We start from the raw sequence: 18,701 nt of genomic DNA on the forward strand, positions 1-18,701 counted from the left end.
TGAACCAAAGCGACAGTTATGATAGCTTTACATGCATCAACACGCCAACACAAGTAAGAAGTTTCTATTATTCAACATTACACTGCATCATTAACTACCTTTTGATAATATTACATTGCAGCATCAAGTATAGGGTTACAGAAGCTACTTCAGCCATGAAAAATCTACCCTTGCATCTTGAAAAAATCAATTGAAGCCTCAAACATTTGGTACAACAACAAAGATTATATAAATCAAAATTGACTAAAAGAAAAGGAACTAACTAGTGACTCTTCAAGCTCCTTAAAGCCTCGATAGACAGCCTCAGTTTGGTTTTGTGGAAGGGCTAACCTACGAACCTCAGTCATATATCTGTTACAAAAGTTCAAGAGGTAAGGCTAACACACACATAACCTGAATATTTTCTTTATGCTAAGACATCAATTAGATCAGTTAAAAATCTACTAGTAAATCCTTGTAGCCACGCCGAGAGTTAGCAGGATGGGTCACCCACGTAACAGGCCCACACCCCAATTATGAAAATAATAATAATAAATTTTTTTAAGTAATTTAAATCTTCAAAGAAAACCAATTACTTGTAATTTGTCATAGTATGTATGACCACATCTTAAAGTGGAGTATTGCAAAGTAAAACTCAAATCAGAAATTTGACAATTAAGATTCAATTTCCAAGGAAACTTTCATAAAACAAAGTGAGTATCAACAAGCGAGGGAAAAACATGAAACTGACCTGTTTGCAGCACTGGCTATCTTGTCCCGAACCCCTTGGTTGGCAATAGCTATTTGATCCAAAGAGTAATTTCCAACAAGAACCAGAGATGCTGCAGTTGCACTTCTACCCATAGTCTGTGAAGATATGGACATAGCCCACTCATGGAGTACCACTAACACAGATTGGAGGAGGCGTAACCTGAGTTTGGGTGAGGGCAGCATTGCACCATTCAACAGCAATTGATCATAAGCATTCAATACGGGCTCAGTTGCACCCTTGCAAACAGCAACGAGGGCTCTTGCAACATCATCGTTCCCAACAGATTCAACACCTGAATCTAATCTCTCCTGTATAAAGACAAATATTATAAGTACTGTGGCAATAACAATAACATCGTGAATAGAAAAAATTAACGAATATTTTATGCAATTATTTATAATCAATCATCACAAAATATCATAAAAAAATGTCTTTACTTCAACGCACACAACCATACCAATGCAGCCTTCTCAAGGTGAAGACAAAGAGACTCCAAAGGTATTCCAGCTCCATCGCCGGGGTAAATGTGGAAGCCAACCCTTTTAAGTACTGAACAAGCTTCAGCGATGCCACCAGTAGAAAGAGCTTGGTCAATTAATCGAGCCCAAGTTTCTCTGACAATACTAGTATTGTCATCAGAAGAATAGTTTGCGAAGTACAACATTTCCAAACATATCTGAAAACCGCAAGCAGAAAAATCCATCATCAAACAGAATAAAGAACAACAATTGAACATAGGAATCCATAAAGCGAACTTGATTTTGGATCAATTAAAGAGTAAACACAGAGAGAAACAGAAAATCAAATCCTCAAATTCAATGAAGTAAGAAAGACGAAATAGTCACCTCCCATAGCTCAAATGGAACGGCATATTCATTATATAGCTGAGTTATAGTCTTTAACTCTAATGAGAGCTCTTGGGCCTTTTGCCGAGCTGTATTTGCAATACTGGAATTAGCAACCAAATCATTATCTGGGATCATTTCATTTTGGACTGAATCAGATGTACTTGGCACGGCTTCTATTCTTGAAGCTAAAGCCTCCAGTTCCTCCTTAATTTTCATCTGGAAACGAAGAACAGCAAGTTTCCCTTCAAGCTGTTCAAGCAATCCATTGTCTAAGGTATCAGGGGTAGAAGTTGCCAACCCCTTGCTACTGTTTGCATTCTTTGCTTGTAAAACTGCATTGCTCAAGTATTGGCACCTGAAGACAACAAGTCCCTTAAAAAAAGGTACATAACCGAGATTTCTCCAAGAAAAACTCTTTCATGCCAAGACAATAGTTTCAAGGAATCTCAAAATTGGACAAGATAAAAAAATCAAAGGTTAACTTGGAATTGTAGCAGTCTAACAAAACATGTAGATCTCGAAAGGACACAAACCAACCACAACCAACAACATATTTTACACGATATGCACTACTACACAATAATTTTCTCTCTAATTCCTCATCTTTCTCGAGAAGGAAAAGCTATCTTTCATTTATAGCATTAATAGCTACAACCTGATATAAGTAATCGGAATAAATAATAAAAAAAAGTTAAAAGAAAATAAAGTAACCCATCCCCTCTCTCCACTAATTTCTCACCTCTCTTTCCCCCAAATATCTCTCTTGCATGGACAAAAACAAACAGAAAAATAAAAATGTTTAGATTTAGTTTCACGCTATATTATGTTATTTGGAGAGAGGTTAGGAGCCTTCCTTTTTATTAAATGATATTAATTTAGTTATAGTTAATTAGTTTATTTTATTGAAGGATATTAGTTTGGTNCAATGAAAATACTCTGTATTTCTAGACCATATTTATTGTCAATGCAACATGTTTACATGGAACTATGCTCTTATCAAGAATCTAAATAGATTTATATAGTTAACAATGGTAGTTCAAAAGAAGAAGTAAACATTAGGAATTTATACCTCTCCTCCAAAGTAGGAACATCCCCAGGATCAGAAGAGCGTCTACCAGCTAATCTTAGCAGCACATGAGCAGCAAGCAAATGTTGCCGCTTCATAACATAGTAGCGAGCTAAGAGATCAAAAAATTTGGCTTCATTTGATGCGCCAACTGCTCCAGACTGGCCAATTGGAGAAGCCCCAGCTGTTAAAGCTGAGACAGCTCGAACCTAAACCATGTAATAGAAATGTGAAAACTATGTCAAACCAATAAATATCTAGAACAGAGAATTGCAAAATTGAGTGTTCAACTCTGCAACATTTCATAGTCAAGAAACTGGTGTGGAATAGTCAGTTCTAAGTCGATAATTTTAAGCAATTTTGAACTTGTAACTTTTTCCCTGGTTATTAAATGTATATGTCCATTTCTACCATATCATGGATAATAATGAAAATTTCAGCATCTTGATTGGACAGTTTATTTGATGTCCATTATATAATCTCAACCATCAATATCACACATACAAATGAAAGCTAAATAACATGAGAATAAAAATTAAACCTCTTGTATAGGATGCCGTCCAGCATTTTGAAGGAACGGTACCAAATCTGGTCCCCCATATTCTAACAATTCATTGTCAAGCCCCAAATCAATCATCGACCGATACAAGTAACCATGGAAAATTTTGTCCGGGGATTGAACTCCAAGCTGAACAATCTGGCATATATATTTACTACGTGATGCCATATCAGGAATGGACCTTGAAGCAGCAGGCTTCATAGGAGACCCAAATTCCTTCAGTGAGACATCACCTTTTAGTGAACGTAGAGCACTTATAATAATCTCATAGCATTGCTCACGCTCAGAAAGTGCGCGTTCTCGAGCAGCCAAATCAATTTGATCATTGAAAGCATTGCCTGCAGGGTCAAGAGCCTGGGCCTTCTGCAGAGGCAAACGAACTACAGCTTCATAGAATCTGGAATGGCCACTCATGTTAAGTCTCGCATCAAATTAATAAAATGCCACCCAACACACTTGTATCAGCAATAGCAATAAGTCTGAAAATAAACTGACCTTAAATCCTCAAAGCGTTTGCATACAGTTCGTAAATCCGCAGACTCTGGAATTTTACTCAGACAATTAAAGGCTTCCCTAGCAAGATTCTCTTTCTCCATTGGGTCAAGAGTTACAGCAGCTCTCTCCAGACACTCCACGGCTAAGAAAAATTTATAGTCAGACTCTTTAAAGTAGCTTGGACAGCCTTCCCTTAATCTCCCACTAATGTCATCTACAGTTCCCCTGCCATCAGGACCAGTATAGTACTGGCACAGATAAACACGTCAATTCAAGGAATCTGGCCTGAAGTGAGATACAAAATATGCATTTCTATTTCTATCTTAAAATAAGGCCTAAATTAATAGGAATGCTTATGTGGAGGCATTCAAAAAACAAATGCCAGCACAAAACAAAGAAGCCTCAAAAGGATAATCACAGTGAAAAATAATAACAAATATTAAAGGAGTAAATTCACAACAAAATAATAATAAATTAAAAAATGGAAGCAAAAGCCCAGAAGAGGAAATAAAATGAGCAGGAAAATGATATATATGTCATGTTTATTCTACAGCCTGTCAGCTTCTTGTACTCCTAATAGAAGATTCAAAGGAAGAAGCCTCCAGAGTTCTTGTTTCTTTATTAAAAAACATTAATAAACAAGAGGAACATGAAATTTATGCTGGCAACTTATGTGTGCTAAATTAATAGTTACTTCCATTTTGAACTAGAAACAAAGCCATTCACCTGCATTAGAGAAGATATAAGTCTTGTAGTCAGATTATCGCCCTCTGCTGAACAAACAAGCTGATTAAAAGTCAATTGAGCTATTGCCTGCCTAAAACTATCATCTAAGCCCTGAACCAAGCGTGTTAAGTGGTGTTGAGAAAGAAGCTGAAGCAAAAATAAAGCTTCAGCAGATCTCAGCAGCAGCTGCCTGATACATTCCATTGCCCTAACCTGCAGTACAACAAGCATAAAATCATGAAAAAAGAATAAAGTGAATGCATATCCTAGGAAGAAAAGGCATCAATATTCGTTCCTGCAAATTTAAACTACCTCCATGGCTGCCAACTCAGCAGGGCTGTAAGGTAATCTCTGCCTTTTATTAGAAGCTCCAGTCCCAGCAGATTCCATGTTTCTTGAGTATGTACCAAAAATGCTTTTCACCATATTCCGATCACTAGAAACAAGATCTGAACCAGTACCATAAAGAATTGAACCTGTAACATCTCCCAAGCCAGCTACACAACCGTAAAGACCTCTTCGCTGGTTCCTTCTCGACCTTAGGAACTTCTCAAGAGCACGGAGCTTGTTCTCAAGGATTTGCATGGCTCCAGCAGAAAGTCTACATGCAACTAGTCCATTGTGTGAAGTATTTGCGGAATCTGAGATACCTTTAACCGCCACGACAGGAAGTTCCCAGAGTGGAAAAAGCAATCTTGATGAGCATAAGCAAAGTCCTTCATGTGCACCTGAAAAAACTGGCACAGCCTCCTGAGCAACCTGACCCATGCTAAACCCACCAGCAGCAGTTCTTGAGTCTGACAAGGCAGTACTGCCTCCAAGTTGAGGCATTCCAACTATTCTCGGATCCTCAAAAGCTTCACCTGCCTTGTCTGCAATGACATTGGTTATGAGACTTTCACAATGGACAATCCTTGAAGCCAACATTAGACACATGGCAGCTGCTTCACCAGCTCCGAACCTTTTGAAGAAGTCTTCTAAAATTGATCTTGGCGAATTAGACTCAAACAACCTTCTCAAAATATCTACAGGCCTGTTGAAAGCTATCTCCATCATGCCCATGGTACTGAATACAACAAGTCTCCTCCTAGGTAATATGTGTTGGGTAGATAGATCTCCTCTTGCCCACAGTTTTCCAACTGCTTTTTCACTATGCTCATCTGGGAAATCCGACACCCCAAATTCAATCTGTGAATATAAAGACTGCATAGTGGCTGCAGCATCTGGTAAGGGTAAAACATCTGCTACAAAAAGCATTCGACCTTCAACAGGAAGAGAAGAAACAGTTTCCCTTAAAGCAAAAGAAGTCCTTGCATTTAAGGACGAAGTACCAGACATGGAGGATTGTGCTGCCGGATCCTTGCTAACAAGGAGAAGGGAAGATACAGTTGGTGGTGATGAATCAGAGAGGACTAGATTTCCAGCAGAGTAAAATGCTGTCTCGACCTTTGACAACAGCTCTTCATTTTGAGGTCTACCAGAAACAGAGTTGGCACCAAATGTAAGACCCCCACCAACACCTAGAGGAGGAGAAGGCCTTGTAGCCACGACTTTTAAACAACTTGGTGTCTGATGGCTGGAATTATATGCACCCAAGTTTCCGTTTGATGGTGAAGTAGTCAAATACATTCTTCTACCATCTGATAGAACTGCTAGAAGGTGCAATGACTTCGATTCAACTGTAGATAAGAGTGACATGCAGACAATAGATGGCATTACCGACCGATTCATAGTTCTAGGTCCTTTTGACTGTCTACTTCCATACATTCCATTTCTCTGATTGATCAGATTTCTTTCTTCTGCTACTTTCTTAAGCGGTCCATCACCATTGGGTCCCAACACAAATACTTGAACTTTCATTTCCTCAGTTCTTGCATATAAAATGCATCTTTCACTATCATAGATCATTTCAACAATGGGATCAACAGCTCCAAACTTGAATACATTTGGCACAACCCATCTGAAAGTTACCAGGTGCTTATAGGTTAGTGTAGAAACCTAGAAAATTCAGGTACAACAAAAGAAGTAAAATGCTGCGAGCATTTTCATTACACAGTAAACTTATTCAGATAAACACAGCACTAATTGTCCGCTGTAGTAATTTGATGTGTAAAACAATCCTTTTCCGAACAAGAATGCAAAAGAAAGAGAGACCGAGTGTCCAGCTATACAAATTTATTAATAAAAGAAATTTAAAAATTAAAATCATTACTTGAAATCACAAACAAGCAAAATACACAAATGTAAAACCACAAAAAAGGGGACTGCGCTTATAAACTTTTATGAATTTAATTCCACTGGATACCTTGATATCACACTTCCTAAACCAGAAGTAAGGCAAATTTTACGACAACGCTTTTGCCAACCAGAACCAGAAGTGTAATGAAGTTCATAAATGTTGGCATCACGGCCAGCCAAAAAAATTCGTCCTTTGTCAGTACAAGTGATGCAGGTCATAGTGACTCCATCTGATGTTATAGTATACTCTGGCAAAGGCTGGAGTGAAATCTCTGCATACGGATCCGTACCATCAACACCACCAGAAGAGCATACTCCTACAAGAATCAACTGGTAACAAAAAGATGCTGTGAAAAAACATAGAAACTATTGACAAAAGACAAATCTAGGGAGAAATCAAAGCCGTTAAGGAAACTTTGGGACTTCAGCAGTAAACAGAATTGTATTCACCTTAAGCTCAGTGAAAGATACCATTAGATGATGAGACAAACCAAACAAGTCAGAGAAAGAAAAATGATGAGCATTTTCTATGCATCTCAACAATATCTATCTACCAATAAAGTTCACAAAACAAGCTTGAAAATAAAACCAAACAAGTGCAATACCTCATTTCGTTGTGTTTTTATATATTTAGTTAATGGTTTTTTTAAGTTGGCTTTTTATTGCCTTCATTTATCAATGGGAGTGGGTTTTCTAAGCCAACGAAGGGTGATCAGAGACTTTCTTTCATGTGTCATATGCCATTTTGGAAAGACACACTGCAAAAAGTAGAATGCATGTCTATACCAAATAGGTTCAACATTTTCTTTTACTTTCTTAAGCTCCACAAAATAACACATCAATAAATGAGAAGAAAACAGGTGGATTCGATACATTGAAGGTCCTCAATTTAGTGGCAGCAGTACTACTAATTTCATGTGATTTAGTCATGTGAGACGTTGGGACAATGAGTGAGCTTGAAAACAAATACAGCATATATGCCCGTAGTAAAGCATTTGGACCCCACTGTAAAATATGATATAGAAAAAGAAACTTTACAATGTGGACAAACCTAAACTACGTTAAAAGTTTCAACCCATGGAAAATAATTTTGAAAAAGATGCACCATATTTCTCAATACACCAAACTGTAAATGATCTGTTTAAACTGCACGATGTTGATCTTTCCCCAGCTAATGGATGTCTTGGCGCCAATTACAAAGAGAAACATGCCCATTTTATCTAAAAAGATATGGACCTTCTCTAAGCAAGAATAGACATTGTGCCAAAAAGCTCTAGCCAATAAAAATTTTAAGAATGAGTTTTTTTAGTTTATAAAAAAATGCTGGCTCTGTGAGTGGAAAAATGTGGAGCTTCCCTTATGCAAGCCTAGTAGGGGCAGCAGCATTTAACATTTGGAAGAACCACTGGAATTTGTTAAATGAATGACCTTTCAAGTATTTGTTTCCTAAACTGTAAAATATACTGCCTTCCAAAAAAAATTTAATCAGGGCTGGGATGGTCAGGAAGAGGTTGATATGATACAGAAACCCAACCAATTCAACAGAGTAACTTTAAGGACCGAAGCTTCCAGAGTTCTGGTTTTTTTTTCTTGAAAATCCTGGTTCTAACCACGCACTGCCTAAAGACACCACCTTGGGCAAGAACCTTACCAAAGCTACTTGAAATCAGAAAGGTCCCCGAAAAGTAAAATTCTTTGTCTTGATGGAGGCTATGGATATGTCAACGCAACAGGGAAAGTCCAAAGAAAACATCCTATGTGCTAGTTTTTGACTAATTTTGCGTTCTGCATAATCAATCAATTAGAGTCTAAAAGATAAAAGTAACAGGCAAAGGAGAGAATTGCTGTAGGGAAATTATTACCTCTGCTGGCGTAGCTAGAATTAAAAGATATTGTATTGCTTCAACAAAAACACCAGGCTTGGATTTGGTGAGGCCAACGGCACAGATGGCTTGCTCCTCCACATTAAACTCAGGACATTGACCATCCCTGACCAACATGAAGTGGTAAAGTAATAAAAAAAACACCATAAGTTGACAAGGTAGCAAAGCTTCGATGAAAAGTATTCAATAAACACCTAACAATCTACTTTCAATTTGTAAATTATATACTTCTGTTGTTTGCCAAATGAAATACGCATTTCATAGTTTGCAATTGGTGGAGTGAAATCAATAAAACTCTCAACAGCATTTATTTAACATGTGAACAGCTTCCAGATAGGCTTTTTTATAGGACTGCTACTACTGTGTTAGAGAAATTAACAGTAGAAGTACATGAAGCTTCCAATTCGTGTTATTTGGTCAAACTATGACCGACCTAATAGAGTATTCACAGGGAAGATTTGGACTTCTTAATATCCATGAGCATTTAGACCAGTTTGTGTGCATCTTGACTATTCTCACAAAACAACCATATAATCTACTATATTTGGTTGTCAAGGAAACTCTTAGGACATTATTTTTCTCAGATAAGATTTTTTTTTTTTTTTTGTATTGATGTACGAATTTACAAAAGAAGGCCATATGCCCAAACCAAATGATGTCAAATCCTATGTAAGCGACTATCATAACTTGAACTCTTTCTCCCTAAGTCCTATACTAAGAAATGTCAGGAATGCTTATTAAGGTATTAATAAAGGGTTTTTAATAAGAAAAAAAAAAATAGTAGCATGGTTGTAATTGTGATATTTCAAGGCAAAAACACAATTGTATAGCGTTCCTTGAGGACTTTCTCTCTCACACACGTGACTAATTCACAATGCTTGCCCATTAATGTGCCAACACAAACCTTAGGTTGCTAGGTGACTAATGGGTTCATAGGTTGGCTTGGATTGGATTGAAAAATACTTCAAATTGGTTGCTCCGGTTCCAATTTTCATTTTATCCGAGAAAAATAACTTTATCACAATTTTTCCACTCTAATATGGAGAAGAATATCAATTTTCCTACCTCAAAACACATAGCTCTTTAAAAATATTTAAGTAACAAGGTTTCAACACTTCAAAATAATTGATTCTTTGGATATGAAAAGTCAATTGATGAAACATTAACTGCAAAATCATCACAGTTGCAAACGCATTAATGTTAACAATGACAAGAAGACATCCAAGTGCAACAAACGATATCATGGATCACAATTAGATTTCAAAATACCCATTAATGATGGAATTATATTATCTAACACCGCCAAGTTATACTCACCACTTGTCAAATCGCCAAAGAAATAAAGAATTATCAACAGATGCCCAAGCTCTTCGTATTTCCGGAAATATTCCACATAAGGCAGTTCCTTCCCCGCCGGCGGCATTATATCTTTCTATAAGCACTTGAGGCAACTCCCAAGTATCTACCACTTCCACCAGAGGGGGCCACTATAAAAGAAGTAATGAACATGATGCCATGTTTAATACAATTTCTCAATTCAACCAAGTAAACAACCCGACAAGGCTACTAATGGAAGATGCAATGTAAACATTTCTTGGAAATATCAAAACTTCAACAATAATAATAAAATTTGGTGATTGTAAGACCAAACAAATGTTTTAAAAAATCACTATAATACTAAACATACACTAACTTTTAAACGAATTTTTAGTCAACATCTAGTCAAATTCATGCAGAAATTGCTAGAGACTTCCATTGAGAAAAATATCAACTTTTAAAACTTGTTTTGACGTAGAACAAAAGAAGCCCACAAATATCACGTGCCGAAAAGAGAACAAACTACTAAACGAAAAAACAGTGTATTATCAAAACCACAAACCACCATTCGTTAATGCATTTATCCATAAAAATAAAAAAAATAAAAAAAAAATAATAAAAAAAAACCTCGAGCATCAACAGTTACCTCTCTAGGGTGGGTTGTATACGGATCGCTAGCGTATCTGGAAGCTTCCAGCGCTTCCTCAAGATCAAGTTGAGTGGCAACTTCTCTAGAAATGCGGTCGCTGATGACAACGCCAGCATTGGTGACGTCGCGCAGCACGACGTCCTCCTCCATTGTCATCTTGTGTGGAACCCTAAAACAAAATTTGGGGAGCGGAATTGGGTGCAGAAACGCTCTGGGATTCGAGGTAGAAGGAGTACAAAATTTGAATCAGTGTAGCATAGTAGTATATCCCTTGGTTTCTGTACAACTCAAACGTTCGGAAATCAAAATACAGAAGAGAGCTAGAGAGTGTTTGAGCACCTGAGGTAGGGTTTTTGAGCGGGTTGGCAGTGGCGGGGAAATAAGGGTAATTTAATTCGGAGCCTTGTGAACCCGGTTTATCCCATCGGTCCAACCAGGCTCATGATACAATACAATTATACGACGCAGTTCTTTGCAACCCGGTTCCTAATTATTTTATTGGTGATTCGGCGGTTTTTTTTCTTTTTTTTTTTAGTTATAGGTTTTAAAGAGTACTTATTTACTTATAGTTTAAAAAGTTTTAAATCATTTTTTTGTCTGCTCGGTCAATTCAGCTCTCTTCCTCGATCAATCGAAAAAACAAGGTCACAAGAACCCACCGTCTTTTGAGATTGATTACTCGACCGTATTTCATTTTTTACCTTTGATTTAAATTCGCTAATCCGTAATTTAATTTTAATAAAGCAACTTTATGCATAAATATACCCATTTTTTTAAAAATTTTATATCAATTTCATACTGTACACATATTTTATAACTCATCGAACAAATTAGAAAAGATAAACAACGACATTTAGAGCAATAACTCGTTAAGAGTTAAAATTACAACATTTATCTAACTTTGGAGTATAATTTGATAAAATTAAAAGTTTAGGCCGAGCGCTTGGCGAAAGAACAGTGTGGCAACAAAACGGATTTGCAGGCCAATAACCCGACCCGCTAAAAGCAACTCCAAGTTCGAGTCGAAATATTGGAGATTCTGCTGTGAGGTAGATATATGAATGGGTGAGAGCCAAATGAAAAATCACCCAGCTGATGGAAGTTGATGGATTGTGAACAATGGTCCAGGACTCAAAGGGAGAAGGCTCCAAAGGCACCCCTCACTGTCAACACAACAGCTATACCATTTGATTCTATAGCTACCTACAGGAAAACGAGACACATCAAGCAAGCAATTTGAGAATCCTTGCCCTTTCTCATTGGATTCAAACTTCACAAATGCTTGAACCACCCTCTCAGTTCTGCAAGAACTCGATGTTTTCCCCTTGCTGATACACGCCTCGTTTTTGCTCGACTCTGTCACGTAATGCAACAGTTTGTTTTGCATTTCTACGATGTCGTCGTCTTCCCATGCTTCATAGGCCTGCTGTTTTTGCTCGTTGTGATTCAGTTCCTGGAAGGACAAACCACAATACAAAATGCAGTACATCCTGGTGATTCGAACCGATGTATTCGGCGGAATGTTTTTCAGTTGAAGACAAAGGTTTAACGATAGGTGGAAGCCGAACGGGATGGATATTCCATCCAGTTTACGAGCATCGGTCGTGGCGTAGAGTTCAGAGCCAATGCAAGGCCTGAAATTTGAAGTCAGTTACTGAATAACTAATCTATGAGGTAAAAGAAAATGGCAGCAGAGAAAGCTACCGAGTATACCTTACACAAAAGAAGCACTTGGGCACTCGGAATGGAATGCTCATCCACTGCATAAGAATGTTTGATAAAAACTGCATGCCATCCTCCATAACTTGAAGCACTGTCCCCTCATCCATTCCATTTGATTTGCTTTGCGAACGGATGACCTCAGAAACAGCATATCGACAGAGAGTCGAGATACCTCTTACTTCGTACCCCACGTCTAATATTTTGTTTCTCGAAAGCAAATGCGAACAGTTATTTGGTCCTCCAGTGGCGTCGAAAAGCTCTGTAAGCTGTTTACTCGTTTCACGATCTACCAACCACAGCCTGCCAATCAGATTTCGAATGAGTACAGAACGTAATGTTCTGAAGTCATCCACATTTTCAGTTAAAAGAGACGTACCCAAATTCGGAACACGAAAGGCAAAACCAGTACAGAAGGCCAACAGAGAGCAATTCAGTGCAAGGGCTGAAATAACGTTCAAATTCTCGGTGTCCATTCCAATAAAAGTTGTACCGATGAGGTCGAATTCGTGGGACAACCTCTCGAACGTTAATGATAATTTACTAAATTCTTTCACAGTTTCATGTATAGCAGCGGTATCATTTGTCGCAAGCTTGCCGTAGTCGATACTTTTACAATATGGAACGTTTAGCAACAGCTTCACTATGCTCCCTACAGTTCCTAACATCTTAGCTCTTAACGACAAAAACCATCTCTGGAAACAAAATGCTTGAACGGGTGTGTCGACCGAAGATTTTAAGGCCTCACCTGACGAGCAAAGACACTGGTAGGCCTCCAAAAGCTTGTCATAGTAAATGCCCTCAGAGATACTCCCAGCATGATGATGTTTTATCTGTTCTTCAGTGGAGAACAAGTTTAGAACTGTTTCCTGCTCTAACCAGTTTATCAAGCCAGAACCATATTGTGGTAACAATAGTAACTGGATTTTTCTTTCCGCAAGAGCAAACTGAAACAATGATTTCAACCAGTGTTCGAAGAAACCGGAGCGAACCTTTGAAGATAAATGGCCAAAAATCAAGGTAGCAGCAAACCACGATCCATGACATGCTGCGTGTCTCCCCGCCTTGTAAGCGGGCCATTCATCCCCATTTTTTAGCAACTTCTTTGCACACTGAAGAGTAAAAATCTCGTTTTCGGTCAATTTTTCACAAAAAGTGAAACGTGGGAACCCGTCGTTATTGCAGATCCTAAAATCCTCAGTTATCCTACAACTCAAAATGAATTTACAGTTCAATAGCAAGGAATAGCTACTAAACAAAACGCCTTCGCATACGCTCTTGACCAATAGTTTCACCTTGTCAAATATTTCAGAGGTGATACCGACAACTTGACCCAGATGACCGACGCAGATTGCCATAAATCCATATAGAATGAATGCAAATCTCAAGCTAATATCATTTTTCTTGTCGCCTTCAACGTCCATATCTATTTGCTGCCTATCCAAGACACCTTCATGCATATTCATAATTAATTCAACAGTAAAACAAATTTTCTCCAAAAGAAAAGTCCACAGATCTGAATGTTCTCTAACAATGAGCAGGAGAAGGTTTAGCAGCCCTTTAATTTCTTGAAACACTTCAGAATTTAACTGAGAAAGATCTACTAACAATGATGTAATTTGATCCATGATTAGTGAAATAACCTGTTCTGGCAACAAAGAGAATGAACTAACTCCTGATTCAACTTCCATTTTTCCAGAAAGCTGTAATGATAAATCCACCAATAAACGGACGGCGAGGAGGCTCTTTAACTTCACTCGAGATTGGGCTGCACTCTCCACAGCTTTTACCAGTTTAGAGTATTCATTTGCATCCAAAAAAGACGGGTTTGGCCGTACGTAGAAAATAATCTGCAACTTATCCATCGTGATTCAACATATTTCAAGATCAAAACTTAAACATGAGTTCATCCATTTAAGCTCAGGAATGACCTTTCGCAACAGCCGTAGAACGTCACAATGTGACGTAGTCGTTAGCATGGGTTCATCCAGTGCATCAACTAAAATTCTGACCACAGATTCCATATCAGTAAACGGGCATTCTCCTTTCATGAAAATAAAACGCAAACATCTTAAAGATGTTTCTTGCACACGCACAGACTTTTTGTCGCTAAGAAACGAGCAAAGCAATTTCACCTGCATCGGGACATCATAAACAAGTAATAATATTCCTACTATGATTAAGAAGATCAAAATCCTACAATGGGTCCAAAAGCAACCACCATCTAAGAAGAATAGTTACCTGCTCAGAACTAATAAATACCGACTTCGAAGCCAGTTTGGATAGAGAAAATAACATTGCAACCAAAAAATCCTCTTCACTAGGGTCTGAGGCGAGCTCAAGTCCAGCCTACAATAATTAGATAGTTAAAAACCATGTCAAGTCATAATCAGCACAGTAATATTTTTTTATGCATGCAGATTCTTGAAAAAATTGGTCGCTTCATGCATATTCCGACATTTCTTCATCAATTCCTCTCCCCCCCTATCACACCAAGGCAGAGCAAACCCAACATTCTACTGCTCTCTAAAAGGCCAGCCCATTCGACGAAGCAATCTTGGACCCTCGAGAGAGGTACAAAATAGTACAACAAACTAACAAGACAAGAATGGACTCATAAGATGGACGGTCAGAGAAGCAATTTAAAATTATCTGGCTGATGAAGTTCAAAGATAAATGAGCATCAACCATAGAAAAGTAACTCCGAAATTCAATAACAATACAGCACACTGTTCCAGTCCATGTAATATTGGATTTACCATTAATATTTTCTCCATAGCCAAAGTCGAGATACAATCTGAAGTACGTTTCAGTGTCAAAGTTAGTATCCATATGTTTTAATACAAGAAGGCTGTAGAATTGGATGTCCCACTTTGGTTCTTCATATTAACTATTAAGGAGAAGCGGAGCAATTTGCTGAGCTTACATCATTGACCAAAGCCAACTTTACGCACCCTCGACTTCAATATGACATAGTATTACAAAACAATAAGACGTACCACCTTTTTCAAGGCCAAGTTAAGACTTAATGATCAATTTATCATCTCAAAGACTCTGCACTCTATTTGAATTCAAAATAAATCAAAAGATGAGCATAACCTTGTAAGCCGTTTTGGCCATTGAATGTGAGCATCCCAATTTCGCGAACACTCGAGCTCCAGCCATTTTGATGGCCAATGATGTAGTAGAAGTCATTATATTAACCAAAATCGCTAAGAAGACTTGCGCAAAGTCATCTGCTAACTGACTAATGCATGCTGCAGCAAATATAGATGCTTTAACCTGTAAAAGAGGATATCCTTACTTTAAAATATGTTCAAAATTTTGTGTAGATAGGTTTATTAAGAAATCATGCAATTATAGTGTATAGGATGGAGAAGGAATCTCCTCTTAAACAGGAATGTCCAGAATACATAAAATTGGGTTTGGCTTTACATACACTTCGTTAAATTTCCTAATAATCCACTAATAAAACACAACACACAATAAAGCAATGCTAAACCTTAAACGAAATTGTTAACGACGGTACAAGATTTGGTAGGTTAAGGTAACTGATTTTTCCTTGAGAGCATCCACAACAATTTTCTAAATACTATAATTAAAATTATTTTGGCCTCTATGAACTACGTTTTAGCTTACTGCTAGTTTTGTCGAGGAATGAGTCCACTAAACAAACAATCCAGTCTCTACCCCAAAACCCTTCTATAAATTATTTATGAAACTTATTCTCAATCAAGAAGATGAATTTGCTTCCAAGTCCAGGGCATACGTGTTATAGTTGAGAAAAAGAATATTTGGTTGGCTTTCTTGTTTCGGTTGGCTAGTTTGAATCGTTTTCGATCATTCCGGGAGTGCTTTTGACCAAATTAAGCCCAAAAATGTCCGTACAACTACTGTTTTGGACCACTAATAATATTTAGCACTGATTTAAGGATAGTTAAAGGATTTGGCTCCACAAATAGGCTCAAAACTCAATTTTCTGAGTGGAAGGAATATTGTAGGTAAAATTGGATTACGTGAAGCTAAACCTAAGAATATTCAGCCAAGGCAAGCTTAGGAGCATCAAGTAAACCTAAAACTATAAGTGGACTTCCTATTGGGATGCCTATGGGCTGGTTGGATGAAATTATTGTATCATACTTGTTTATTACGTGATATATGATAATGATATAACTATGTATGTTTTATTTGATGTATGGTACTTCCATGCATGTAAATCTTATGAATATGTGTATGATTCTCGAGGCACCATGAGTTGAAACATATGTTATAAGTAAGTTAGAAATGTCATGATTATGTATGCTAGCCTCGTAGAGAATGTATATCATGATAACATGGAAATACTGTATGCATCATCCAACGGCACCATGGTTTTTATGCAGGACCTTGTGTGTGTTATAAGTACATTGAGTATGGATTACTTTTCCTCACATGGTGCATACCCATAAGAACGATTTCGAGTTAGGTTCATTACATAATGATACAATGCCAGATACGAAACTCTTATTGAGGAAATGAAAGCTTTTCTTAAACATTCTTTCATCATAAGGGAATTTATATACTGAACCCAGTTGGACAACATAAACTAAAATTGTCATAAAAGATTAAATTTTGAGAAGAAAATAAAATGTATACAGCACTGACCTCCGAAATATGAGAAGATAGCATGCTAGAAAGTATCATATAACGTATCTGGGCACTGCCTTCTGCAAAATGTGCCCAACATCCTAATAGAATCAAAGCTAGAGCCCTAGCCTCAGGATCCCCTCCACCAAGAACAACCTTTACTCGAGTCAGTAATTCATGGTGGTTTTGCACTCTGGCCTTTGAAAGAACCCCTTGGTATTGTTTACTTTTTGTCCTGTCACGGCTATTGAGCTCAGATAAGAATACCTTAACAACTGCAACTCTAATATGTTTGTCATCAGACTTAAACGCATCGGCAAGCCGTAGGAGAATAGTGTTGGAAAATAGCCTATCCTCCCAAGTAACAAGGTCAAACATATTATATACTGCTATATTTGGCTCTGGCTCTCTACTCCATTGCTGAAGTCGAGATCCAATCTTTAGTATAGCTTCAACAGCCCGACCTGAATAAACCACAAATTACAAGTATTGTATTTCATTAAGACATGCTATTACTGTGCTCCAACCCCAAACTAGGCACCAATGTTGTTTTTAGTTCAATTGACAAGCAGCTTTTGTGTCAGTACTATTGAGGATGGTTGGGAGGGAGTCCCACGTTGGCTAATTTAGGGAATGATCATGGGTTTAGGTTTATAAGTAAGGAATACATCTCCATTGGTATGAGGCCTTTTGGGAAGCCCAAAGCAAAGCCACGAGACCTTATGCTCAAAATAGACAATATCGTACCATTGTGGAGAGTCGTGATTCCTAACATGGTATCAAAGTCATGCCCTTAACTTAGCCATGTCAATAGAATCCTCAAATGTCGAACAAAGAAGTTGTGAGCCTCAAAGGTGTAGTCAAAAGTGACTCAGGTGTCGAACAAAGGGTGTACTTTGTTCGAGGGCTCCATAGGCCTCAGGAGAGGCTCTATAGTGTACTTTGTTCGAGGGGAGGATTATTGAGGAATGTTGGGGGAGTCCCACATTGGCTAATTTAGGAAATTATAATGGGTTTATAAGTAAGGAATACATCACTATTGGTACGAGGTCGTTTGGGGAAGCTCAAAGCAAAGTCACAAGAGCTTATGCTCAAAGTGGACAATATCATACCATTGTGAAGAGCCGTGATTCCTAACCATCGTTTCTTTTCTCTCTCCCTTTTTTAGAAGCTAGCCTAGTAATTTTCGTTTGAAATTAGAGAACATAGATCAGTCAGACAATTGACGAACCTGGTTTCTTTGAACGAAGAGCCTTCTCCAGCTCAATACTCCATTCCATAGCACAAGCTGCAGCATTTCTCTCCATGTGATGCAAATACTCAAACCAATAGCAGTCACACGTGCACTCCGACGCCCCAGACCCCCTTTACGAAAGCATCACCAAATAGTCCCAGCGAATAAAAAAAAAACGCTAAATTCGGTACCCAAATCTTCAAACTTCGAGCCTTACCAAACAATGATTGTTGAACTACAATGATAAAGCAGAAAATCACTTAGGTTAAGTAAGCTCTCAATGAGCCAATCAACCACCAAGTCCGACCAAAATTTGCAGCGGCGAAAAGCAAAGAGGCGAAAAAAGATAGAAACTAGTGACCTTGTTGTAACGCGGAGGCACTCCCGGCCGGCGGCGACACCACAGAGATGTTGCTCGGTTTTGAAGCATGATAAAAATTAATTAACAATTTCATCCACCATCGAAATTTTGATATTTATATTTAGTCTTAAAAAAATTTAAATAATTTTATGAAATTTTAATTTTAAAAAATTCAACAATTTGTTAATTAAATGGATTAAAAACTTACTAAATCCAAAATTTAAAGTTT

General features: G+C 37.8%; 2 protein-coding genes across 2 annotated transcripts; both read right to left on the reverse strand.

Annotated features, from left to right (window-relative positions):
• On the reverse strand, positions 1-10,902 carry LOC111795889 (nuclear pore complex protein NUP155). The gene is made up of 13 exons (XM_023678520.1): positions 10,530-10,902; positions 9,884-10,053; positions 8,546-8,672; positions 6,751-7,013; positions 4,758-6,405; positions 4,446-4,658; positions 3,720-3,967; positions 3,207-3,621; positions 2,669-2,874; positions 1,597-1,954; positions 1,209-1,427; positions 731-1,059; positions 1-351 (listed from the first exon to the last, which is right to left on the reverse strand). Exons 1-13 carry the CDS (start codon positions 10,686-10,688, stop codon positions 234-236), a joined length of 4,473 nt encoding a protein of 1,490 aa, XP_023534288.1. The 5' UTR covers positions 10,689-10,902; the 3' UTR covers positions 1-233.
• Positions 10,903-11,360: 458 nt separating this feature from the next.
• LOC111809292 lies at positions 11,361-18,551 on the reverse strand. Its single transcript, XM_023695738.1, has 8 exons — positions 18,473-18,551; positions 18,109-18,346; positions 16,896-17,341; positions 15,351-15,533; positions 14,493-14,600; positions 14,183-14,386; positions 12,246-14,101; positions 11,361-12,166 (listed from the first exon to the last, which is right to left on the reverse strand). Exons 2-8 carry the CDS (start codon positions 18,182-18,184, stop codon positions 11,617-11,619), a joined length of 3,423 nt encoding a protein of 1,140 aa, XP_023551506.1. The 5' UTR covers positions 18,185-18,346; positions 18,473-18,551; the 3' UTR covers positions 11,361-11,616.
• Positions 18,552-18,701: the final 150 nt, after the last annotated feature.

This window comes from Cucurbita pepo, chromosome LG01, assembly GCF_002806865.2.
Source record: "Cucurbita pepo subsp. pepo cultivar mu-cu-16 chromosome LG01, ASM280686v2, whole genome shotgun sequence".
Classification (NCBI taxonomy): Eukaryota; Viridiplantae; Streptophyta; class Magnoliopsida; order Cucurbitales; family Cucurbitaceae; genus Cucurbita; species Cucurbita pepo.

Excerpts from the sequence above, each read along its gene's own strand:
- LOC111795889 (XM_023678520.1), bottom strand. The coding sequence starts at position 10,688 with ATGACAATGGAGGAGGACGTCGTGCTGCGCGACGTCACCAATGCTGGC. Across the intron at positions 8,673-9,883 it reads CTTTGGCGATTTGACAAGTG|GGATGGTCAATGTCCTGAGT; the intron begins GTGAGTATAACT and ends CATGTTGGTCAG. Across the intron at positions 3,622-3,719 it reads AAACGCTTTGAGGATTTAAG|ATTCTATGAAGCTGTAGTTC; the intron begins GTCAGTTTATTT and ends TGGCCATTCCAG.
- LOC111809292 (XM_023695738.1), bottom strand. The coding sequence starts at position 18,184 with ATGGAGAGAAATGCTGCAGCTTGTGCTATGGAATGGAGTATTGAGCTG. Across the intron at positions 15,534-16,895 it reads TATCTTCTCATATTTCGGAG|GTTAAAGCATCTATATTTGC; the intron begins GTCAGTGCTGTA and ends CCTCTTTTACAG. Across the intron at positions 14,387-14,492 it reads TATTTATTAGTTCTGAGCAG|GTGAAATTGCTTTGCTCGTT; the intron begins GTAACTATTCTT and ends GTCCCGATGCAG.